Source organism: Chiloscyllium plagiosum, unplaced genomic scaffold (genome assembly GCF_037043375.1).
Source record: "Chiloscyllium plagiosum isolate Xiang-an unplaced genomic scaffold, Cpla_swu_hap1 HiC_scaffold_17, whole genome shotgun sequence".
In the NCBI taxonomy this organism is placed as follows: Eukaryota; Metazoa; Chordata; class Chondrichthyes; order Orectolobiformes; family Hemiscylliidae; genus Chiloscyllium; species Chiloscyllium plagiosum.
This window is the reverse complement of record NW_028270155.1, coordinates 65,732,039-65,758,084: the sequence shown is the minus strand read 5'-3', so window position 1 is coordinate 65,758,084 and position 26,046 is coordinate 65,732,039. Positions and strand designations below refer to the sequence as shown.

At 42.1% G+C, this 26,046-nt stretch overlaps 1 protein-coding gene across 4 annotated transcripts in view; it reads right to left on the bottom strand.

Moving 5' to 3' along the window:
- Positions 1 to 22,050, bottom strand: part of prmt7 (protein arginine methyltransferase 7) — a 53,747-nt gene extending 31,697 nt beyond the window's left edge. For 2 of the 4 annotated variants that reach the window (XM_043707227.2, XM_087996019.1), the window contains exons 1-8: positions 21,880 to 22,050; positions 19,639 to 19,675; positions 18,375 to 18,524; positions 12,353 to 12,461; positions 7,858 to 7,970; positions 7,202 to 7,449; positions 4,655 to 4,835; positions 3,983 to 4,110 (exon numbers count right to left, since the gene is read on the bottom strand). In XM_043707227.2, the coding sequence (XP_043563162.2) occupies positions 3,983 to 4,110; positions 4,655 to 4,835; positions 7,202 to 7,449; positions 7,858 to 7,970; positions 12,353 to 12,461; positions 18,375 to 18,524; positions 19,639 to 19,675; positions 21,880 to 21,974 (1,061 nt within the window). In that variant the 5' untranslated portion in view covers positions 21,975 to 22,050. The remainder of the gene's footprint in view (positions 1 to 3,982; positions 4,111 to 4,654; positions 4,836 to 7,201; positions 7,450 to 7,857; positions 7,971 to 12,352; positions 12,462 to 18,374; positions 18,525 to 19,638; positions 19,676 to 21,879) is intronic. The other 2 variants (XM_087996018.1, XM_087996020.1) reach the window with 2 other exon arrangements.
- Between the last annotated feature and the right edge of the window lie 3,996 nt (positions 22,051 to 26,046).

The following is a 26,046-nucleotide window of genomic DNA, read 5'->3' as shown; positions in this document are numbered from 1 at the left end:
GAGAATATAGGTTAGGCATAAATTTAAAAAGTAGGTCCTTGAGATTAGTATTATCAGGATTACTCCTGGTGCTATGAGCTAGTAAGAGTCACAATAAGAGGACATATGAATACCTATTGGGGAGAAGGATTCACATCTTTTGATCACTGGAATTTTCTAGGGGAGATATGACCTATATAGGGAGCACAGATTGCACCTAAATTAGAAGGGGACTAATATACTGGCAGGGAGATTTGCTACAGCTGTTCAGGAGGATTTAAACTAGTAAGGGGGTGTGCAACCCAAGGTGATAATGAGGAAAGAGGTCAGTCTGAGACAGGTACAGTTGGGAAAAGGAGTAAGTCAAACAATCAGGACAGTCAAGGACAAAGCAGAGAACGAGATAGAACTGATAAATTAAATTGCATTTATTTCAATGCAAGAGGCCCAACAGGTAAGATAGATGAACGCAGGGCATGGTTGGAAACATGGGACTGGGACATTTACAGAGATGGCTCAGGGATGTACGGGACTGGCAGCTTAATATTCCTGGATATAAATGCAAAAGGAAGGATTAGGAGGGGAAACGACACAGGAGGGGGTAGTGGCATTTTTGATTAGGATAACATTACAACTGTACTTAGGGAAGATATTCCTGAGAATACGTCCAGGGATTTTATTTGGGTAGAACTGAGAAATAAGAAAGGGATGATTAACTTATTGGGATTGTACTGTAGATCCCCCAATAATCAGCAGGAAACTGAGAAACAAATTTGTAAGGAGATCTCAGTTGTAATCATAGGGTGGTTATTGTAGGAGATTTGACTTTCCAAACATAGACAGGGACGCAATTGTATTAAGGGCTTGGGTGGAGAGAAATCTGTTAAGTGTGTACAAGAAAAATTTCTGATTAAGTATGTGGATGTACCTACTAGAGAAAGTGCAAAATTTGATCCACTCTTGGGAAATAAGACAGGGCAGGTTATTGAGGTATCAGTGGAGAAGCATTCTGGGGCCATTGACAATAATTCTATCAGTTTTCAAATAATGATGGAAAAGGGTAGACTGGATCGAAAAGCTAAAGTTTTAAATTCAAGGAAGGCCCATTTTCAGCCAAGAACTTTCTAACCTTGATTTTCTTTTTTGGGGGGGGGGGGGGGGGTGGTTTGGAAGTTGGAGGTGCACGGATGTTTACAGGGAAAGGGATGGCTGAAAATTGGGAAGCCTTCGAATGAGATAATGAGAGCCCAAAGAGAGTATGATCTTATTAGAATGAAGGGCAAGGCTGGCAGGTGTCGGGATTGCTGGATCCGAGAGAAATTGAGGTTTTGCTTAAGAATAAGAAGGAAGCACGTCAGGTACAGACAGCAGAGATCGAGCGAATCCCAAGAAGAGTATAAAGACAATAGGACTATACTTCAGATGAAAATTAAGAGGGCAAAAAGGGACATGACATAGCTTTACCAAACAGTGTTAAGGAGAATTCTACAAATACATTAAGGACAAAAGGATAACTAGGGAGAGAATAGGGTCCCTCAAAGATCAGCCAGGCTGCTTATGTGTGGAACTGTAGGAGATGGGGAAGATACTAAACAAGTATTTTGCATCAGTGTTTACTATGAAGGAGTACATGGAAGATCAAGAACATGGGGAAATAGACAGTGACATCTTGAAAAATGTCCATAATACAGTGATGGTGGTACTGGATGTCTTAAAATGCATAAAGGTGGATAAATCCCCAGGATCCGATCAGATGTACCCGAGAACTCTGTGGGAAGCTAGGGAAGTGATTGCAGGGTCCTTTGCTTACATATTTGCATCATTGATAGCCACAGGTGAGGTGCCAGAACACTGGAGGTTGGCTAACATGCCACTACTTAAAAAAGGTGGTAAGGAAAAGCCAGGGATCTATAGATCAGTGAGCAAGACATCAGTGGTGGGCAAGTTGTTTGGAGGATCCTGGGGGACAGGATTTACATGTATTTGGAAAGGCAAGGACTGATAAAGGATAGTCAACATGACTGTGTGTGGGAAATTATGTTTCACTAACTTGACTGAGTTTTTTGAAGCAGTAACAAAGAGGATTGATGAGGGCAGAGCAGTCGACGTGATCTATATGGACGTCAGTAAGGCAATCGACAAGGTTCCTCATGGTAGACTGGTTATAAGGTTAAGTCACATGGAATACAGGCAGAACTAGCTATTTGGATACAGAACTGGCTCCAAAGTAGAAGAAAGCGGAGGGTTGCTTTTCAGACTGGAAGCCTGTGACCTGTGGTGTGCCACAAGGATCATGCTAGGTCCACTGCTTTTCGTCATTTATACAAATGAGTTGGATGTGAACATAAAAGGTATGGTTAACAAATTTTCAGAATACACCAAAATTGGAGGTGTAGTGGACAACATGATCTTGATCAGATGGGCCAATGGGCACAGGAGTGGCAAATGGAGCTTAATTTAGATAAATGTGAGGTGCTGCATTTTGGAAAGACAAATCAGGGAAGGATTTATACACTGAGGTCCTGGGAAGTGTTGCTGAACAAAGACACCTTGGCGTGTAGTCACAGGTAAATAGGACAGTGAAGGATGCACTTGGTATGCTTGCTTTTACTGGTCAGTGCATAGAGTAAATGAGTTGGAAGGTCACATTGCAGCTGTACAGGCCACTGTTGGAATGTTGCATGCAATTCTGCTCTCCCTGCTGTAGACAAGATGTTGTGAAACCAGAAAGTGCTCAGAAAGGATTTACAAGGAAGTTGCCAGGATTGGACCTTTGAGTTTAAGACTGGGGCTTTCTTGCCTGGAGCTTCAGAGGCTGAGGGGTGAACTTATAGTGTTTATAAAATTATGAAGGGCATGGATAGGGTAAATAGACAATGTCTTAGCCCCAGGTGGGGGAGTCCAAAACCAGAGGGCATAGGTCTATTTGAAAAAGGCATTTAAGGGGCAGAGGGTGGTACATGTATAAAATGGGCTGCCAGGGAAGTGGTGGATGGTAGCACAATATTTAAAAAGCATCTGGATATGTATATGAGTAGGAAGGATTGAAAGGGATGTGGGCCAAATGTTGACAAATGAGACTACATTTATTTAGGATGTCTGGTCGGCAAGGACGAGTGGGACCGAAGAGTGTTTCCGTGCTGTACATCTCCATGACTAATTGAAAGCAGAATACTTTTTCAAAAAGCATGATATTTCTAAATGTTGTAAGAGATTTAAATATGCTCAAAAGATAGCATGCAAGTACAGCAAGCAATTCGGAAGGTGTATGGGCATGTTTTATTGAATGGCAAACAGAGTACAGGTACAAAGTAGTCTTGCTGAAATTGTGCAGGGCTTTCGTGAGACCACACTTGAAATACCATTTGCAATTTTGGTCTCCATGTTTAAGGAAGGATACGCTTGAATAAAATCAGTAAAGTGATGGTTCACTGGAATGATCTCTGGGATGAGAGGGTTGTGCTATGATAATAAGCTGTGTAAATTGGATCTATTTTCTTTGGAGTTTACTAGAATGAGAAGTTATCTCATTAAACAAATAAGATTCTCAATAGACGGAATTCTGCTGGCTGAAAATCTAAAATATAGGGAAACAGCTTCAGGATAAGGGGCTTATTATTTCAGACTAAGATAAGAAACTTCATCACTCAAAGGACTGTCAAATATTTGTAATCCTAAACTCCTAAGGTTATGGATGCTTCATCACTGAGTATTATTAAGGATGAAATAAACACCTCTCAGGTAATTGGGGGTATGAGGAGTTGGTGGAAAAATAAAATCCCAGATCAGCCAAGATCGTAATGAATGACAAGACAGGTTCAGCGATTCAAGCTGTTTACTCCTGTTCCTTTCATGTGTTTACCTGTGTTCCTGTATAAGTGCACCAAGTTAGCAGATGTGATTAGGGAGAAAATTATTTGAACCATAATCCCATGTGCATCTCAACACTTCCCTGCATAATGAAGAATTTGTGTACCTATAGCACTTATTTCACATTTCGTACCTGCTACGTTCCAGACTATACCACACAGAGTAATCATCATGCATTACTGAAATATGTAAGCATTCACCCTCTTCAACCGGTAATTCCTTTGGTAAGAAGTACACACACTGCATCCAGTGATCCCGCCACTGTGAATACAAAAATAGCAGTTTCAAACCGGCCTTTATCTCAGAGACCAAGCAATGAAAATGTGGGCACAAAAACTTATTTGTGTTAAAGTGACAAATCAACACTTGTAGCTGCACACATAACAGACATCTGCAGGAAAGTAGAAGCTCTCAATCTGTTAAAACTGCTCTTATAAATTCTCCTAGGATACCACACGTCAAAGATGTAAGATAACTGGGTAACGAAAAAAAATGTGCTCGCATCCAACTTACAAAGTGAAATATTTTAAAACACCTTATCAACTGTTGTTAGAATGGGTTACAATTTGGTCATTTAGTGAATCTATGGTTCAACCTCTCCATTCTCCTTATTATTAACAAAAAAACAATTTTGGTGTTTCCTGGTAGTTTGTACTTCTCAAACTATATGCTTTGAAATTTGTACTATTTCTGTTTTAATGACCCTTCTCCCAGATTTATAGAAGTCTCCTAAGACAAAGGAAACAATATCTGTCCTGTTATCAGTGACCCTTTTTATGGAACAGGAACCAGGAAGCTGCCCTACCTGAATATTCTTTGGAGTTGGATGAACCCAATACGGTGCCATGGTACATTTGATACTCCCTTCAGGATCCATGTCTATGTCCCACCAAGACAGTACAACCTGAGCCTGTCCACTGGCAGTTGCTTTGGCCTGCACAGTATGTCGGGCTGGCAAACTGCTCACTGCTTTACTGAAATCCACCCTGCAGAAAGTTAAGACACATAAAATCAAGGCTCCATTTACATTCAGATGAAGTGAAGCAATATAATGAAAGTCGAAAATATGCTGCTGGAAAAGCACAGCAGGTCAGGCAGCATCCAAGGAACAGGAGAATCGATGTTTCGGGCATAAGCCCTTCTTCAGGAAATATAATGAAAGCACCTGCATAATTCACCAGCTCTCCACCTTTCTCCATTTAGTACATTCTTAGGTCAAGCATAATTACTTGGAACATATCTGCCTAATCATTGTATACAAATATTAAATGCCTAAATAGAAAGTCTTCTGTTTCTAAGCATCAATAGCTTCAGCAATACAAATAAAGTTCCAAACAAGCAGTTCACTGGACAAATGATGGGAATTTTGATTCCTCAATCCCTATGCGAAGGCCTACATTCAAAGTTCTGAAAGAGACGATTGCAGCGATGGTGGATACATTGGTTCTGATTTTCCCAAACATCCAAGATTCTGGAATGGTCCCAGTGGATTGCAAGTTAGCAAGTGTAACACCAATATTCAAGAAAGGAACGAGAGAGAAAACAAGGAACTACAGGCCTTATAGGCTGACATCAGTTGTCAGGAAGATGCCAAAATCAATACTTGTGAAATCTTAACAATGTACTTACAAAATCAAAGGCAGAGATTTTTGAAAAATTTATTGAAGATTTTTCAGGATGTAACCTTTAAGATAAAAGGTGAACCAGTAGCTATGGAATTGTTAGCTTCCTAAAAGGATTAATTAAGACATCATACAAAAGGTTATCTTCAAGGTAAGAGCTCATGGAGTTGGGAGGTGATATATTAGTATGGACAGAGGAATGGTTAATTAGACAGGAAGCAAAGAACAAGCAGGGCATTTTCAAGATGGCAGGCTGAAATTAGTGAATTGCTGCAAGATCAGTGTTTAAGCCTCAGCTATTACAATCTATATTAATGATTTATAATACATGACCATGAGCAACATATGTTAGGTTTTCAAAGTTACAATGCAAGATGGAAATGCAAGCTGCAAGGCTGCAAGGAGCTGTAAAGAGATATGGACAGGTGAGGTGAGTGGCAACAAGTTAGCAGACTAAGTATAATGTAAGGGAATGAACAAACATATGAATTAGGAGCAGAAGTAGGCCAATCAGCTCCTCTAGCTTGCTCCATATTCAATAAGATCATGGCTGATCTAATTGTAGCCTCAATTCCACATCCCCAGCTACTCTAATCAATAATGTGTTACCTCTGCCTTAAAAGTATTCAATGACCTAATCTTCACCACTCTCTGGGGAAGAGGGTTCCACTCTCAATCTTCAAGGGAAAAAATTCTTCCTCATGTGAAGTTATTCACTTTGGTTATTAGAATAGAAAACAGAATTTTTTTTTTAACATGAAAAGCTTTTAAATGGTGATGTTTAGCAAGATACGAGTGCGCTCATTCAAAGAACACCCTCTTAGGGTAATATGGAATGGACAATAAGGACCAGACAAAGCCCATATACCCCAAATGAATTGAGAAAAAAAAATTAGCATGTAGACTCAGCAAGCAATTGAGAAGGCAAATGGCACGTTGATGTAGGTTGGAAGAGGACTGAAGTATAAAGCATTAAGAACTTCTACCATGATTGCATTGAGATTTGGTGTGACTGCAACAGCACAGCAAGCTAGTTTCAGTCTCTATAATTCAGAAATAATGTCAGTGCATTGGATGAATCCCAGAGGCTCACTGGTTTGGCTCCTAAGATCAGAGGATTGTTCTCAGAGGAGAAGATGACTAAACTGAGCTTACACTATTAGGAATGTAAAAAGAATAAGGGATGATCAATTTGAAATGTGCAAGATTCTGAAGGAGCTTGACAGGGTAGTTACTTCAATATTGATTCCCTTTTCTAGGGAATCAACACAGAAGCACAGGGAACAATCATTTAGGACTGACATGAGTTGAAATTTCTTCAGAGGACTGTGAATCTTTGGAACAGTCTCTCCGACAGTGAATCTTTAAGAACTGTCTGTCCCAGAAGACAATGAATCTTTGGAATTTTCTAACCCAGAGGACTAGGCATCTTTGGAATTATATACCCCAGGGTTAAGTGCACCACTGGAAATATTTACCACAGAGGATTTGCAATTATCCACCTTTAGATGTTACGGATGCTCCACCACTGAATACATTTGAAGACGGAGATCATGGATTTTGGATCACTCTCAGAATCAAGAACATAAGGAGTACACTTGAAGTAGATGAATCATGAACAGCAGAACAGGCTGGAGGAGCCAAACTGTGTACTCCTGCTCCTTTTTTGTACATTCTTATGTTAGCAACCCACAAGTACTCATGTTCCCACTAAAGACACCATACTGTACCTGAATATCTCTATGACCTCTGTGAGGGTTGTGAAGTGGTTCCTGTTCACCTGGTTCAGCTGGATATCATAGACACAGGGAGACCCAGCACACACCTGCATGTCCCTTGGCGGTACAATGACCCTCTCGCCCTTGCTTCCGTCCAGTTGGATGTGTATTGGCAACACCTTATTCCAGGCCCACATGTGCTTTGACTCCACCACCTGCGCATAAACTGTGGCTTTGTGTGGAACTGCCTCACATTCTTCCTGTCAAACCATGTTTGGGATGGATAGAAGGAAACACAGCACTTAGACTTGACAGGATACCCTTCTTTTTGGAATTGATTGTATAATTATAGTTACACAGCAAGGAAACACACCCTTCGATCCAATTTGACCACATCGACCCGATATCCAAAACTGATCCAGTCCCATTTGCCAACATTTAGCCCCTAATCCTCTAAACCCATCCTATTCACATATCCATCCAGATGCCTTTTAAAATGTTGTAATTATACCCTCTGAATAGTTTCTGACAAAATTCTGTAATTGAGAACAGATATTTATTGTGCTATTACATATCAACCATGTTAATGTTTTTCTTGATTAGAGAGCCTATAAAAAGTGTGAGGACTGCAATGCGTCAAGCTTCCATTCACTCAGGAGCTAACTCACCTGAACAAGGTATTTGTGAGCATGTTCATAACTTGGCAGTGCTCCCTCTCCTATAAGTTCAGTGTCAAACAACTCTGTAACCAGGATATTAGCTCGACTGGACATGTCACCATCTAAAAGAATGGAAATCAGTAAGGAAAATACACAGAGTATTCAGCGAAATAAGGATTTCATTAAACATCAATGTGTCTCCACAACAACATGAGATGAATTGAACCTGCAAGTGACTGCACAAAAAGCAATATAATATATATCATTTAATCACTTAATAGAATCTTAACTGAGGTTTGGTTACTGAAACGCTGTTCTCTCTCACTGGTATGTTGTGTGGTCAGCAATATTCTTTTGATAAATTCCTTACATACAACGAACGACAGAAAAACAAGCTGGATCGTCTAAGTATCCAATACTACTGATATTTTTTATTGCAAAGATACACTTTATTCTTAAAAAGTTACGTACATGCTAATGACCCTGAAACAGTTCTATAGAGTCTTTGCAGAGAGAAATAACACACTGGAATTTGACATCCCTCAAATATGCCCTGCAGTTGCAAAAACAGAGGCATATGTAATTAGTTTCATGCAGGAAACTAATTACATATGTTTTGAGAGAACCAGGCTGGTGGTGGAGATCGGAGAACAAAACGGACCTCCATTATACTTAGACAGAAAGACCTTAGAAGGTGTTTTTGTCACCACTGAGCCTTGGCAGAGCTGCCCCAAGCTTTAGTGTGTCCCTCAGCATGTAGTCCTGGATCTTGCAATGTGCCAGTCTGCAATATTCAGTCACAATACTCTGTACACTAAGATCAACAACTTTTGGATAGACTAAAGAGAGAATTTCACAGAATTGACCGTCTTCCAGACACAGTCGATGTTTGTCTCAGTGTGCATCCTGGGAAACAACCCACAGAACCTGCATCATGAAGCCACTTGGGACAAACCTCAACAAAAACCACTGATCTTTCTCCACACCTCTTTGCAAAGGCACATACGAGAAGGAGATGTGTGACAGTTTCATCCCCTGCAACTGTTTCAAGGGCAGCATGCAGTGGTGGAAAGTGTATGGAAAGAGCACACAAAGGATCTCAAGACCCTTTTCAACCAACCAAGATATGTCTTGGTGCTTGCTAGAAAGGTCTGGGGATGCGACGTTCTGCCAAATGACTTCAACAGTCTGCTTGGAGAACCACCTGACAGGATCAACCCTCACCTTTTCCCAGAGGGTCTCAAGAACTTGTGGTCAAAGGCGGTTTCCTTTGCAAATTTTTCCATGAGGAACAGTTGGTACAGAATAATCCCACTGCTCAGGATGAGGGTGGCATTGGGTATGACACCCCCCCATAGAGTGGGATCTTTTTTTTAATCTGGTTTCTGCCTCACCTTAGTAATGTGCTCCTCCAAAGTATTATGCGCATGCCATGGTCCCTCTGAACTATGTTCCCAGCACCTGCAGATAATCTGACCTGACGGCGATGGGGATAAAGGATTGGTTGGCTCAGATCCCAAAGAACATAGCCTTGCTTTTGCGTCAATTTACCTTGTTTCCCAAGACCAGTTCACACTGATTGCAGATGCTCAAGAGTCTGCTCACTGACAGTGAATTTAAGCAGAAAAAATATCATCCAGGAACAGGGATGTTTTGACCTGCAGACCTTCACTGCCTGGAATAGTCACAGCTCTCAGGCTTGCATCCTTCATGATGGACTCGACAAAAGGTTCCATATGCCATAAAACAAGGCAGAACAGTGTGAACAGCTCTGTCTGACTACATTTTTATGTAGGTGTGCATAGGATGTCAAAGGTTTTCTCATGGTCTAGGCTAATGGAGCAGGCGTCCACTCCCTTGTTCTGCATCCCTGAGGAGTGCGAGACTCTCCGAAATCTTTGTGCCTGATACAGCACAGTTTTGGTCAGGTGAATCATGAATACAGAGCAGACCCGACCCAACTGGCAATGACCTTGGATAGGATTTTATAATCCACATTCATCACTGAAATTGTTTGCCAATTTCTAATTATCACCTCTCCCCTTTTTGCTTGTAGATAGGGCGATGATACTTTTTCTTATGGATTCACACACGTTACGTGCCAGAAGCACACAGTAATTTGCCTCCAGCAAGTCCTGGCCAATCAAATCCCACAGAACCAAACACAACTCAGCTGGTAAGCATCGTTCATGAAGTTTTACTCTTCTCGAAAAACTTAAGGGCTTTCTAGAGATAATGACTGGTCCACCCTCCCCCACGTGCTATCATCCAAAACCTGCATGATAAAAGTCAGGAACGACTGGGAAGTCATGCTGTCTGTGGGCTCTGTCTCACACAGTCTTGCATAAAAGGATTTGCTGATCTTCAGAATGTCAGACTGAGATGACATTACCAAGCCATCTTCTTTCTTCAGGCTGCCGATCACAAAGCTTTCCCTGTGCATCTTCTGGAAGAAGAAATGCAAGCACGTCTTATCCTGCTCCAAGCAGTGACCCACTTTGGAGGCTGAGGGGTGATCTTATAGAGGTCTACAAAACCATGTGGAGCATGAATAGGATTGCCTGGGGTGGAGGAATCCAGAACAAGAGGGCATAAGGTTCAGGGTGAGGGGAAAGATATAAGGGACCTAATGGGCAACTTTTTCACACAAAGGGTATTGTGTGTATGGAATGAGCTGCCAGAGGAAGTGGTGGATGCTGGTACATTACAGCATTTAAAAGATGGGTATATGAATACGAAGGAATTAGAGGGATATGGGTTAAGTGCTGGCAAGTGGGAGTAGATTAGGCTGGGATATCCAGTTGGACCAAAGAGTCTGCTTTTGTGCTGTACATCTCTATGACTCTATTACCTTGGGGGCAAAAAGTGGAGCTTGCTGGCTCTTCACCTCCTGGAGATCCTCCTTGACATCAACCCCCATTGCTTGCAGCTAGTCGTCAGTTTCGCACACTGTTCTGGAGTTTGGAAAGGTTTACGCATCTCTCTCTCACTGTCTAAACACTCTTGAGGATGAAGAACTTCTTGACGTTCCCCTTGATTATTTCCCACCAGTCCACACCAGACTCAAAGAGGGGTTTCACAGTTCTCCAACTGTGCAATTCCTTTTGAGTTCCAGGATCAACAAAGTCATATTCAGCTTGCACATTTCCTTGCTGGCCCGCTGGTTATCCTAAGGATGACAATCAGCCAGCAGAAGGCAGTAGTCAGAGGAGAACAACGGCTTGATGCTGGTGGATCTGAACGAGAACGCTCAGGACACAAACAGGAAACCTATCCTTGAAGGATTAGACTCATCTATCATAACGAGGTGCATCCATGCAATGATCTGTCCACAGGGTCTGAAGACATCATGTAGTTTGGCATCTTTAACTGTTTTCATGAGGAATTTAGATGTGACATCCAGTTTGCTGTCAGCCCCTCCAGATCGTCCAGCTGCAATGATGTGGTTGGTCACCAGCAAGAATGACTAACCAAGATATTGTCAGCAGTAGTGGGGGCTGCCAAAGGACTACTGGCCGCTCACCCTTTCAATAGTCTCATGGGAGCATTTCTAAAAATGGAGAAATTGCCTCCTTGCAGCAAAGTACCTAGGCCAGAGGAATAGCAATCTTTACTCCCCACCCCTCACCACCAAACTGATGACCTATAGCCCACAAGCTTGACCATTTCCAGTAGTTGCTGAGGTGTAGTATCCCGCACTGCTGCAGAAACAGGTCTGCTTTGACCTTGGCCACATAAGCCCATATGGAGACAGATCGTGTCGTGGCTTTTACACTACATACGTTATTTCATGAGTTTCAGACCATTCAGAATCCACTTTGTTCATGGCAGTATGAACTAGTGATCTAATTGCTCCTCAATGCCTAGTAATGGTGACTTCATTCCACAGTGGAATCTCAATACTTACTACAGCTCATTGAACTGTAAAGAAGTGATCAGAAAAGATTTCAAGCTGAACTCGTTCTTTGGTAAATTTGTACCAGAATTATTTACACCAGAATCTCCACATTAGTACTGAACAATTTGGATGAATCTTCAATCACAGCCTCGAAACACAATATGCAAATAAGATGCCACCAAAAATGCTATTGTCAGTTTCCTCCACTTTACAAATTCCCAATGCAGAAATACTGCTAAGAATTTTTTACTTACTGTATTCAGTCACTGCTGTCTAGAGCCTGGGTGTGATTGAGTCAGGTATAAAAAGTAATTTCTCATGTGACAAGCTTCTAGCCACAACTATTGTGACTGTATATGACAGGTGACCTTTATTAGAAGTTCTTAGAAATCAACTTCCACCAAATTTAACATTCTACTAAAGAGAAACTGCATCAATTACCACTGCGCTGGTTACATAACATCCCAATCAAACAGTAAAATGTAGCACTCACAAAACAATTCAAGCAATTGTTTCAACAGGGTGCACTAACTGAGTAATCACTTAGCAGTTTCAGTGTTTCCTACCAACAGCCTCCAACCATCCTATCCATTTCAGGTCACTTACTTGGCCCCACTGTCACCTCAGTCGAGTGTTTATTGATAATTTTAATTTTGTTGCTGAATCCATTTTTATCCACAATCTTCTGTGCAATATCAGCCATTGGCTTAAAAACCTGCAAGAATAACAAGAGGAAGATCACGCATGAGCCACAATGTCTCTTCTAGTCAAATTTTTTTCAATATTTTTGAACAAACAACTAAACTTGAGAGGAGGCGAAATTACAACTCTATCACGATGAATCCGCCAATTAATCCAGCCATGCTATTCCAAAAACCACAAGTGTATAAACACCCAATTCAACCACCAAGATAATCAATTTGTCTGACTGCAATTCAGGACAAAATTCATTCATGCCAGGTTTCATTATTAACAGAAAAACATCTCTATAAACTTTAAACAAGCTTTTTTTTTAATAATGGAAGAGAAATAAAAACTACTGCGATTCAACTTAACTCACACTCAATTATAACCACAAACACACATTCATTCATGAACAAGAGGGGGATGATCACCTTATTGTGTTGTATTATACATCGCCTAATAGTCAGAGGGAAATTGAGAAACCAATTTGTAAAGAGATCTCCGTTATCTATAAGAATAATAGGGTTGTTATGGTGGGGGATTTTAATTTTCCAAACATTGGCAGTTCCAGTCTTAGTGTTAAAGGTTTAGATGGAGAAGAATTTGTTAAGTGTGTAAAAGAAAATTTTCTGATTCAATATGGATGTACCTACGAGAGAAGGTGCAAAACTTTAGTTACTCTTGGGAAATAAGGCAGGGCAAGTGACTGGGGTCAGTGGGGGAGTACTTTGGGGCCAGCGACCATAATTCTATTAGTTTTAAAATAGTGATGGAAAAGGATAGACCAGTTCTAAAAGTTGAAGTTCTAAATCGGAGGAAGGCTAATTTTGACAGTATTAGGCAAGAACTTTCAAAAGCTGATTGGGGGAAGATGTTCGCAGATAAAGGGACAGCTGGAAAATGCGAAGTCTTCAGAAATGTGATAACGAGAGTCCAAAGACAGTATATTCCTGTTAGGGTGAAAGGGAAGGCTGGAAGTATATGTCAGGTATAGACAGGATAGATCAAATGAATCCTTAGAAGAGAATAAAGGCAGTAGGAGTATACTTAAGAGGGAAATAAAGAGGGCAAAAAGGGGACATGAGATAGCTTTGGCAAATAGAGTTAAGAAGAACCCAAAGGGATTTTACAAATACATTAAGGACAAAAGGGTAACTAGGGAGAGATAGGGCCTCTCAAAGATCAGCAAGGCTGCCTCTGTGTGGAGCCAAGGAGATGGGGGAGATACTAAACGAGTCTTTTGCATCAGTGTTTACTGTGGAAAAGGACATGGAAGATATAGAATGTAGGAAAATAGATGGTGACACCTTGAAAAACATCCATATTATAGAGGAGGTAGTGCTGGATGTCTTGAAACGCATAAAAGTGGATAAATCCCCAAGACCTGATCCAGTGTACCCTAGAACTCTGTGGGAAGCTAGGGAAGTGATTGCTAGGCCCCTTGCTGAGATATTTGTATCATCGATAGTCACAGGTGAGGTGCCGGAAAACTGAAGGTTGGCTAACATGGTGCCACTGTTTAAGAAGGGTGGTAAGAACAAGCCAGGGAACTATAGAGCAGTGAGCCTGACGTCGGTGGTGAGAAAGCTGTTGGGAGGGAATCCTGCGGGACAGGATGTACATGTATTTGGAAAGGCAAGGGCTGATTAGGGATAGTCAACATGGCTTTGTGCACAGGAAATCATCGAGGAGAAAGTGAGGTCTGCAGATGCTGGAGATCAAAGTTGAAACTTTATTGCTGGAACAGCACAGCAGGTCAGGCAGCATCCAGGGAACAGGAGATTCGACGTTTCGGGCACAGGCCCTTCTTCAGGAAGCACAGGAAATCATGTCTCACAAACTTGATTGAGTTTTTTGAAGTAACAAAGAGGATTGATGAGGGCAGAGCAGTGGGCGATATCTATATGGACTTCAGTAAGACATTCGACAAGGTTCCCCATGTGAGATTGGTTAGCAAGGTTAGATCTCATGGAATACAGGGAGAACTTGTCAATTAGATATAGAACTGGCTTGAAGGAAGAGGACAGAGGGTTGTTTTTCCAGACTGAAGGCCTGTGACCATTGGAGTGCCACAAGGATCGGTGCTGGATTCTCTACTTTTCATCATTTACATAAATGATTTGGATGTAAGCATATGAGGTATAGTTGGTAAGTTTGCAGATAACACCAAAATTGGAGGTGTAGAGGACAGCGAAGAAGGTTACCTCTAATTACAATGGAATCTTGATCAGATGGGCCAATGATATGAGAAGGGGCAGATGGGGTTTAATTTAGATAAATGTGAGGTGCTGCATCTTGGGAAAGCAAATCTTAGCAGGACTTATACACTTAACGGTAAGGTCCTGGGGAGTGTTACTGAATAAAGAGACCTTGAGGTGCAGGTTTATAGTTCCTTGAAAGTGAAGTTGCAAGTAGATAAGACAGTGAAGAAGGCATTCAGTATGCTTTCCTTTACTGGTCAGAGTATTGAGTACCCCAGGAGTTGGGAAGTCATGATGCCGCTGTATAGGACATTGGTTAGGCCGCTGTTGGAATATTGCGTGCAAATCTGGTCTCCTTCTTATCGGAAGCATGTTGTGAAACTTGAAAGCATTCAGAAAAGATTTACAAGGATGTTGCCAGGGTTGGAGGTTTTGAGCTCTAGGGAGAGGTTGAATAGGCTAGGGCTGTTTTCCCTAGAGCATCAGAGGCTGAGGGGTGGCCTTATAGAGGTTTATAAAATCATGAGGGGAATGGATACGATAAATAGACAAAGTCTCTTCCCTCAGATGGGGGAGTCCAGAACTAGAGGGCATAGATTTAGGGTGAGAGGGGAAAAGATATAAAAGGGACCTAAGGGGCAAATTTTTCATGCAGAGGGTGGTACGTGTATGGAACGAGCTGCCAGAGGAAGTGATGGAGGCTGGTACGATCAGAACATTTAAAAGGCATCTGGATAGATATATGAATAGGAAGGCTTTGAAGGGATATGGGCCGGGTGCTGGCAGGTGGGACTAGATTGGGTTGGAATATCTGGTCAGCATGGACGAGTTGGACCAAAGGGTCTGTTTCTGTACTGTACATCTCTATGACTCTATGAGAGAGAGAACATTGAACAATACAGCACAGTACAGGCCCTTCAGCCCTCGATGGTCTTTTATCGTACTCCTAAGATCAGACTATCCTACATACCCGTCATTTTACTATCATCCATGTGCCTATCCAAGAGTTGTTTAATGTCCGTAATGTATCTGCCTCTACACAGGGCGCAGTGGGTGCGTGGAATGCACTACCAGCAGTGGTCGTAAAGAACCTACTTCAGACATCTCCCCTAACCTTCCTCCCATTACCTTAAAGTTATGCCCTCTTGTGATAGGCATTTCTGCCCTGGGAAAAAGTCTATGGCTATCCACTCTATCTATGCTTCTCAACATCTTTTACACCTCGATCAAGTCACTCCTTATCCTTCTCAGAGAAGAAAAGCCCTAGCTCCTTCAACCTTTCTTCATAAGATATGCCCTCGAGTCCAGGTAGCATCCTGGCAAATCGCCTCTGCACCCTCTCTAAAGCTTCCACATCTTTTCTAGAATGAGGCGACCAGAACTGAACACAATATTCCAAATGTGGTCTAACCAGTGCACTACAGAGCTGCAGCATAACCTCACGGCTCTTAAACTCAATACCCCTGCTAATGAATGCCAAAACACTATACATCTTCTTAACAACCTTATCAATATGCATGGCAAGTTTGAGGGATCTATGGACGTGGACCCCAATATCCCTCTGTTCCTCCACACTGCCAAGAATTCTGCCTTTAACCCTGTATTCTGCATTCAAATTCGACCTCACACTTTTCCAGGTTGAACTCCATCTGCCACTTACCAGCCCAGTTCTGCATCCTATCTATGTCCCATTGCAACCTACAACAGAACTCCACACTATCCACAACTCCATCAACCTTTATGTAATCGGCAAACTTACTAACCCACTTCCTCATCCAAGTCATTTGTAAAAATCACAAAGAGCAGAGGTCCCAGAACCGATACCTGGGGAACACCACTGGTCACCAAGCTCCAGGCTGAATATATTCCATCTACCACCACCCTCTGTCTTTTATGAGCCAGCCAATTCTGTACCTAGACAGCTAGATTGCTCTGTATCCCATGCCTCCTTACTTTCTGAATAAGTGTACCATGGAGAACATTATCAAATGTCTTGCTGAAATCCATGTACACCACACTCTCTGCTCTCCCCTTCATCAATGTGTTTTATCACATCATCAAAGAATTCAATAAGGTTTGAGAGGCATGGCCTGCCCCTCACAAAAGACAGACAGTTTGACACATTGTAGGCAGAAAAATACAGACAAAGAAACAATTTCTGTAGATCAAAAGTACAGACCATAACATGAATAATTATTTCTCACAGTTCTTTTGATTTTAGCAATGATGATTAAAAGTTATCTGCAGAGCATTAGGCACTCTTCAATTTAACAACTGATCATGTAGGCCAAAGTCAAATTTGATATTACGTTTTTTTTCATTTTAGTCTTTAAGATTTCTGTCTTTTCATTCATGCAGAGAAAGGAGAAAGAGAGCTGTTTTCTTTTTGACAGCTCTGAACATCTCAGACTGCACTGTACTCATAAATCGGCAACAAACTGCAGCTAGACCAATCCAAGGGCAGTGATCCGGAAGATTTTCCTTAACTCAAAAGCTCCTGATGCCACTGTATCTCAACGCAACAACTTCACTTCTCCAAAAGCACACAGTCTTGTGCAGCTAAAAACTGATATCACCACAATTCCACTTTATGTTTAAGCTGCAAAATTTTAATTACGTAGCAGAGACAACTTCCTTAGTTTATGGTCCAAATGGAAAACATGTATTTGACCTAGTAAGGCATTAAGGAACCCAACTAAAATTGATATCAGTGGGAATTGATAGCTAAATCTCCACAAATTGGGATCATTAGTAGCACAATGGATTACAATTCTGAATGCTGCAGACCAATCGTCTTACTCCTGCGACATCAGTGGAAGAGTTCCTCAGTGTAGAGCTGAAAAATGTGTTGCTGGAAAAGCACAGCAGGTCAGGCAGCATCCAAGGAGCAGGAGAATCGACGTTTCGGGCATAAGCCCTTCGTCAGGAACATCGATTCTCCTGCTCCTTGGATGCTGCCTGACCTGCTGTGCTTTTCCAGCAACACATTTTTCAGCTCTGATCTCCAGCATCTGCAGTCCTCACTTTCTCCTCAGTGTAGAGTCCTGGTTTCAATCATCCTCAGCTGCCTCATTTGTGAAGATATATCTTTTTGTTTCCCTGAAGAGCTGTGGGAATAGAGTCTTTATGTATATTTAAGGCGGAGATAGATTCTTGATCAATATGAAAATCAAGAGTTATGGGGAAAGGGCAGGAAAGTTAACACAGGGACTGTCAGATCAGCCATGATCCAACTGAATGGCTCAGCAGGTTCAAGGGGCTGATCAGTCTACTCCTGTTCCTATTTTTTGTGGCGTTATCTGCATCATGTGGAATGCAGTGATTCAAGGCAGTGGCCCACTTTCAACTTCTCAAAGGCAATTACAGTCGGACAGCGTGTATCATATTTTCCCATGATTAATTACAACAAGTTATCAGGTGTTTGAGACAGATGGAGTGTTCAGAATCAATCTATAAAATGTTATAAAAATATGTACATCACATGCAACTAACAGACCATTTCCACATTAGGAAAATTCTGATAACAGCTTTTCTGGATTCAATGACTCCTTTTGTACTTTATAGCACTGTTTAATAAAGCAATCAAATTGTTGCAGCAGCACCTGGTCTTCAAAACTATTTGACTTAGTTTGTAGAATCAACAAAACTGAAATCGCTTTACTGGAAGCTTATAAACTGAAATACAACAATACAAAGTGAAAATCTGAGGTTTAATACACCCTTGTATCCCTATGAAATCTCACCTCTACTGCATAACAATAATCAGCACCAGCTCTTACTGCCATCATAGACAGCAGGCCTGTACCAGTTCCAATGTCCAGGACAATTGCCCTCTGGCCACGCTCTTTCACCCTGGAGACCGCAGCCTGGATTCCACTGTCATACTTTTCATTCTGCAAGCATCATTTCACAGGGTTATCATCTGTTGCTATTGACAAGACAACTGAAGTTTGCAATAAGAGCTCAAAACAATTTACATTCTAATCATTTTACTGAATGTATCAGAAACTTGAATATTAATGAAAAGATCTATGCAAGAAAATAAGGGTGGAAAGAGGTGATGTAAGGGTGTTGAATCTGTGGAACTCACTGACATAAAAGCTTTGGAGGCCAAGTTGTTGAGTGTATTTAAGACAGAGATAAAAGGTTCTTAATTAGTAAAGGAATCAAAGGTTACGAGGAGAAGGCAAAAGAATAGGTTTGAGAAACATATCAGCCATGATGAAATGGCAGAGCAGAGTAGATGGATGAGTGGCCTAATTCTGCTTCTATGTCTTATGGTCTTTTGTGAAGCTAAAAGTTTCATATACACACAAGATATGAAGAGGTACTTGAAACTGAAGGGGCTTAAAGAACTCATAACAATGACACCTATAAAGGTACACGTCAATATCTTAGCCATTTAATTGGCCCTGAGATTTCTCTTCTAGAAATTGAAGAGCAACAGATGTAGCTAGGTGAAGGATATCACAGAGTGGTTGCAGATGAGCTAATGGATATGCAGGTAGTACAAGACATGTCATACCATGACAGATCTCCTGGCAATAGTGTGGTACTGACACAATGATTCCCCAATCAGTTCAAATAATAAGTATTCTACATTTCATTCTTATGAAAAATGTTCCTAATTTCACAAAACTATATCTTTGAGGTACTCACAGGGAACAGATGGCAAGTCAGGTCTCCAGCAGAATTACTCTGAAAGATGCCACTGAGAGATATAAGGCTGATTATAAAAAGCATTTGTTTTTAAATATGGATGCAGACTGCTGAATAGAGATCTTCAGTACTGTTCTCTTTGTGTGGTTCAGATGAGCTTAAGCTGCTGCAAATAGCACACAGCCTGAACAAGGTTTAAAATATAAACTCAATTCTTAATCTGTGCTACATTCACTGTCATTTGCCAAAACAGTACCAGATGGACTAAGGATCCTGTTCCAGTAAACTTCTAAACAAATACACATTTATTGGTTTCAAGTAATACTTCATTTTATGTCAAATGCTTACCCTGTCTTTATCATGCAGCATATCTGCATAAGATGACCTGATTGAAAGATAAAGAAAAACGGGTCAATTAATTCTGACAAGTGTAACATTCAATTGATAAACTAGCTCAGAGTAATTTGCCAGTTGTGATCTAACTGAAAAGTTCAGCTGACATGCAGATTAATAGATGTCTGAGAATCCATATAGGTTCTAAGTTAATTTACTCAATCACAAAGTGTATATTTAGAATACTGGATGTCTAGCAATGAGGTAGAGACTATGATCTCATGAGAAGACTTCGCCTGATGTTCAAACATCAAGTAGCTTGTATTTATTTCCATGAACTGATCTGGATGCCGACTATCAAGCATAGACACCATTGAAACGCCAAGGGATAAAATGCAAAATTTGCAACTTCCAATTTGTGATATTGCTATTTATTCTGTAAACAGTGTTCATTTCCTTATGCATTACCGAGGAACTCACTTTCTATTCCTACAAGCATTACAGGCTCCCATCACCTTTGCCTCACACTCTCCAATTTACTATCAGTGACTAGATTCAAGCTCCAGCAGTACTATGACTAAAATTAACATTGAACATTAAAAAACAAAGCAGCAAATTATCACAATCCATAGCAATGAAACAGTAACTAGCTATGGTTTCCTCACAAGGAGAGAAAGTACAGGCTGGTTTATTATATGTCACTCACTCTCAAAGACTAGTCAGCTTGCAATTCTTGAGAAGATTTGTAGCTCAGATTGCGGTTCAGGCTATAAGTTTGCTCAGTGAGCTGGAAGATTTGTTTTCAGACATTTCGTTATCATGCTAGGTAACATCATCAATGAGCCTCCGGTGAAGCGCTGGGGTTATATCCCACTTTCTATTTACGCGAGAAATAAATACAGAACAATCTCGATTATCTGAACGAGACAGGCATGGAGTATTTTCTTTGGATAAGTGATCAGGGTTCCCGTGGCAGCGGCAACAGCAGGAACAGGGTTCCCGTGGCAGCGGCAACAGCAGGAACCTTGAGATTTTTTCAGATAATCCAAAATTCAGACAACTGATGTTTGGATAACTGAGGTTCTTCTGCCAAAAGCAGGTCATAACACCAGTGTTTCAGCAAAGGCTCACTGATGACGTTACCTAGCATGGTGACAAAACGTCTGAAAACAAACCTTCCAGCTCAGCGAGCTAACTTACAACAACAAACAAGCTACACACCAGCATGTGCCAGAGTTGAAACTAGGGAACCAAAATACTTCTCCAATCCACCCAAGTATTGAATTATCCTAGAAATGTAAGGGTGCTGCAACCTACATTTTGGAGCAATAGAATTATACCTAGCCACCTTACATGTTGTGAAAACAAAGTACGCACAGTTATTTTGAATCATTTCAGAATAGTTACAGCTTTAAAATAGTATAAGTTATGTGTGGAGCATGCAGGATAAGGTCACAGGCAATTTACCACCAGGACAGTGACGTTTGCTGCCCGTGACGGGGAGGGCAGGGCATTAACTGTACACTGCTTAAAAATGTGTTGCTGGAAAAGCGCAGCAGGTCAGGCAGCATCAAAGGAACAGGAGAATCAACGTTTCGGGCATAAGCCCTTCTTCAGGAAAGAACTGTACGCTGTCTAGATTGGAGTGGTATTGGAAAAGCACAGCGGGTCAGGCAGTGTCTGAGGAGCATGAAAATCCACGTTTTGGGCAAAAGCCCTTCATCAGGAGGGCTTTTTTGATGAGCTCTTCCTGATGAAGGGCTTTTGTCCGAAACGTCGATTTTTTTTCCTGCTCCTCGGACGCTGCCTGACCTGCTGTGCTTCTCCAGCACCCCACTCTAATCTAGACTCTGATTTCCAGCATCTGCAGTCCTCACTTTTGCCTCATTAGCTATACACTGTGAGTGGATAGCTGCAGCACGCTTGACCTGGTCCATACACCGCCTGTCATTGCTGAGCCACACACTGACAGCGCCTTTTATTTCACACGCGGGTCCTGTTACCGTGTTACACGTGGAGTACCTACAGACAGTGACAGTGCCCCTCCACGGGCGCTATACACAAGGCAGACAAATGCTAAACTGAAGCAAGAACTTCTCCTCCCTAAGTGGAGGGAGGTGTGGGAGCCCGGGCGGCCCGGGCCCGGTCTCCATGGCGGCCCGGGCCCGGTCTCCATGGCAGCCCGGGCCCGGTCTCCATGGCAGCGGCCTGGCGGCACCCGAGCCTCGTGTGTCAAACCCGGAGGCGGCTCCGTACCGGGCGATCTCCTGGTGATAGTCATAGTCCTCGTCTTCCTCCTCCCACTCGATTGCGCCGGTCGTGGGGTTCGCCCGCCCGCAGAAGGTCTTCATGGCGCCGAGAGGAGAGGGTCACCGCGGCCCAGGGAGGACTCCAGCACAACGCCCGGCCCAGAGCGGCGCCGCCATCTTCCTCACGCCAGAGCCGGGCTCAGTGCGCAGGCGCGGGGAGGGGCACGGTGTCCATCTGACAGTGACACCCTCCCCCCCCCCAGTACAGAGACACCCCTCCTCCCGTCAGTACAGAGACACCCCCCTCCCCTCAGTACAGTGACATCCTCCCCCTCTCCCCTCAGTACAGTGACACCCTCCCCCCCCCAGTACAGTGACACCCTCCCCCCAGTACAGAGACACCCCCCTCCCCTCAGTACAGTGACACCCTCCCCCCTTCCCTCAGTACAGTGACATCCTCCCCTCAGTACAGTGACACCCTCCCCCTCTCCCCTCAGTACAGTGACACCCTCCCCCTCTCCCCTCAGTACAGTGACACCCTCGCCCCCTCAGTGCAGTGACCCCCTCTCCCCTCAGTACAGTGCATCCTCCACCTCTACCCTCAGTACAGTGACACCCTCCCCCCCAGTACAGAGACACCCTCCCCCCTCTCCCCTCAGTACAGAGACACCCTCCCCCCTCTACCCTCAGTACAGTGACACCCTCCCCCCTCCCCTCAGTACAGTGTACCCTCCCCCCTCCACTCAGTACAGAGACACCCTCCCCTCAGTACAGTGACACCCTCTCCACCTCCCCTCAGTACAGTGTTTGTCAAAGTAGCTCCAATTTATCTCTCTTCATCATTTGTGACAAGTCTTTTCTCAGCTTGATGTGTTAAAATTTTTAATATTAATCTTTATTTCAACTAAAAGATAAAGATGCAAGTTTCACTGGTCTTGAAAATTCTACATAATATTAACATGATCATGAGAAAAATCTTGGAACATATTGATCAATTACTGTTATGACTTCGCTTTCCCTTTGAACCTATTGACATTGGGAATTGAACCATTTGTCCAGTGGTACTTTTCTTGAAATTCAGGGACATTTTAATCTTCCCAAAATTTCAGTCAGATTTCACAATCCCTGACACAAATTTTATTTTGTGCAATTAGTTTGTCTCAGAACTTGCAGCTCAGAACTCATGTGAAAGGACTACATCAACTTTCTGTTTAGTGATTTCCCAATGTAAAATAACTGTTTGCCTATTTCTGATTATTGTCATGACATAATGTAGTTGGATTTACTATGCTGGTTAGTTAAGGGATTAATCTTCCAACAATTGTGTTTGGGCAAATTACTTTTCTAATTTGAAATAGAATCTGAATTTAAAACATTAAGTTGCCTGTTCTCTCCACAGATGCTGACTGAATTGCTCTATTTAGTTTTTGTTTTGAGTTGAGATTGCCATTACTTACATTGTTACCTAATTACCTTACTGGTCAAAAAAAAATGCAAAGATAGATTTTCATCAAAATACTCCACCTTTGTATCATGCATCCAATTAAATGCAACGTGTTATAAACATCTAGTTTTATGGTTTATATTAATATTTTGAGAAGTAGCATTTAGTGTGAGGAAGATTACATTCGTTACAGTTGAGATAATTAAAATTCTGGACTTTAGAAATTGCAAGAACATCTCAAGTAATGGCAGTTCAATGGTTGGTCAGGGTTGGAAGTGAGAACGGTTTCCCATTGCTCAGGCTACCTCGATGCTTGTGATGGAGTCAAGAGACCTAAATATATCTCAATTTTAAAAAATGAAACTATTTATATAACTCCCAGATGAAAAGCTAAAAGCAGCTTCTCAGGGGAGTTCCTTGGTGAGACGGACAAGTTTGAGAAATGATTGTTAACTTGGTTAGAGATATAAGTTATTCATTTGGGTCACAGAATCACAGGTTTGGTTTCTAACCTTACATTTAAAATTAATTTTAGTTTGGAACATCCTAGATATGTTACCCTGGAGATATATTTCAAGAAGCAGCTCTTTCAGTAAGGTTTATTTGTGTGTTTTGCACACAAAACAAGCAGTTCAGTTTGTGATCATAGAGTCATAGAGATGTACAGCCTGGAAACAGATCCTTTGGTCCAACCCATCCATGCCAACCTTTTATCCCAACCCAATCTAGTCCCACCTGCCAGCACCTGGCCCATATCCCTCCAAACCCTTCCTATTCATGTACCCATCCAAATGCCTTTTAAATGTTGCAATTGTACCAGCCTCCATCACTTCCTCTGGCAGCTCATTCCATACATGTACCACCCTCTGCGTGAAAATGTTGCCCCTTAGGTCTTTTTTATATCTTTCCCCTCTCACCCTAAACCTATGCCCTCTAGTTCTGGACTCCCCAACCCCAGGGAAAACACTTTGTCTATTTATCCTATCCATTCCCCTCACAATTTGTTTAAACCTCGATATGGTCACCCCTCAGCCTTTGACGCTGTAGGGAAAACAGCCCCAGCCTGTTGAGCCTCTCCGTAGAGCTCAAATCCTCCAACCCTGGCAACATTCTTGTAAATCTTTTCTGAACCCTTTCAAGTTTCACAACATCTTTCCGATAGGAAGGAGATCAGAATTGCATGCAATATTCCAACAGTGGCCTAACCAATGTCCGTACAGCCGCAATATGACCTCCCGACTCCTGTACTCAATACTCTGACCAATAAAGGAAATCATACCAAATGCCTTCTTCATTATCCTATCTACCTGCGACTCCACTTTCAAGGAGTTATGAACCTGCACTTCAAGGTCTCTTTGTTCAGCAACACTCCCTAGGTCCTTACCATTAAGTGTATAAGTCCTGCTAAGATTTGCTTTCCCAAAATACAGCACCTTGTATTTATCTGAATAAAACTCCATCTGCCACTTCTCAGCCCATTAGCCCATCTGGTCAAGATCCTGTTGTAATCTGAGGTAATACTCTTTGCTGTCCACTACACCTCCACTTTTGGTGTCATCTGCAAACTTACTAACTGTACCTCTTATGCTCGCATCCAAATCATTTATGTAAATGACAAAAAGTAGAGGACCCAGCACCAATTCTTGTGGCACTCCACTGGTCACAGGCCTCCAATCTGAAAAACAACCCTCCACCACCACCCTCTGAGCCAGTTTGAGCCAGTTCTGTAACCAAATGACTAGTCTCTAACCTTGCTAATCAGTCTCCCATGGGGCACCTTGTCGAACATCTTACTGAAGTCCATATAGATATCGTCAAATACTCTGCCCTCATCAATCCTCTTTGTTACTTCTTCAAAAAACTCAATCAAGTTTGTGAGACATGATTTCCCAAGCACAAAGCCATGTTGACTATCCCTAATCAGTCCTTGCCTTTCCAAATACATGTACATCCTGTCCCTCAGGATTCCCTCCAACAGCTTGCCCACCACCAACATCAGGCTCACCTTTTTAAACAGTGGCACCACGTTAGCCAACCTCCAGTCTTCCGTCACCTCACCTGTGACTATCGATGATACAAATATCTCAGCAAGAGGTCCAGTAATCACTTCTCTAGCTTCCCACAGAGTTCTCGGGTACACCTGATCAGCTCCTAGGGATTTATCCACCTTTAACCGTTTCAAGACATCCAGCACTTCCTCCTCTGTAATGTGGACTTTTTGCATGATGTCACCATCTATTTCCCTTCAGTCTATATCTTCCATATCCTTTTCCACAGTAAATACTGATGCAAAATATTCATTTAGTATCTCCCCCACTTTCTGTGGCTCCACACAAAGGCCTCCTTATTGATCTTTGAGGGGCCCTATTCTCTCCCTAGTTACCCTTTTGTCCTTAATATATTTGTAAAAACCCTTTGGATTCTCCTTAATTCTATTTGCCAAAGCTATCTCATGTCCCCTTTTTGCCCTCCTGATTTCCCTCTTCAGTATACTCCCACTTCCTTTATACTCTTCTAAGGATTCACTCGATCTATCCTGTTTATACCTGACATATACTTCCTTCTTTTTCTTATCCAAACCCTCAATTTCTTTAGTCATCCAGCATTCCCTATACCTACCAGCCTTCCCTTTCACCCTGACAGGAATATACTTTCTCTGGATTCTTGTTATCTCATTTCTGAAGGCTTCCTATTTTCCAGCCATCCCTTTACCTGTGAACGTCTACCTCC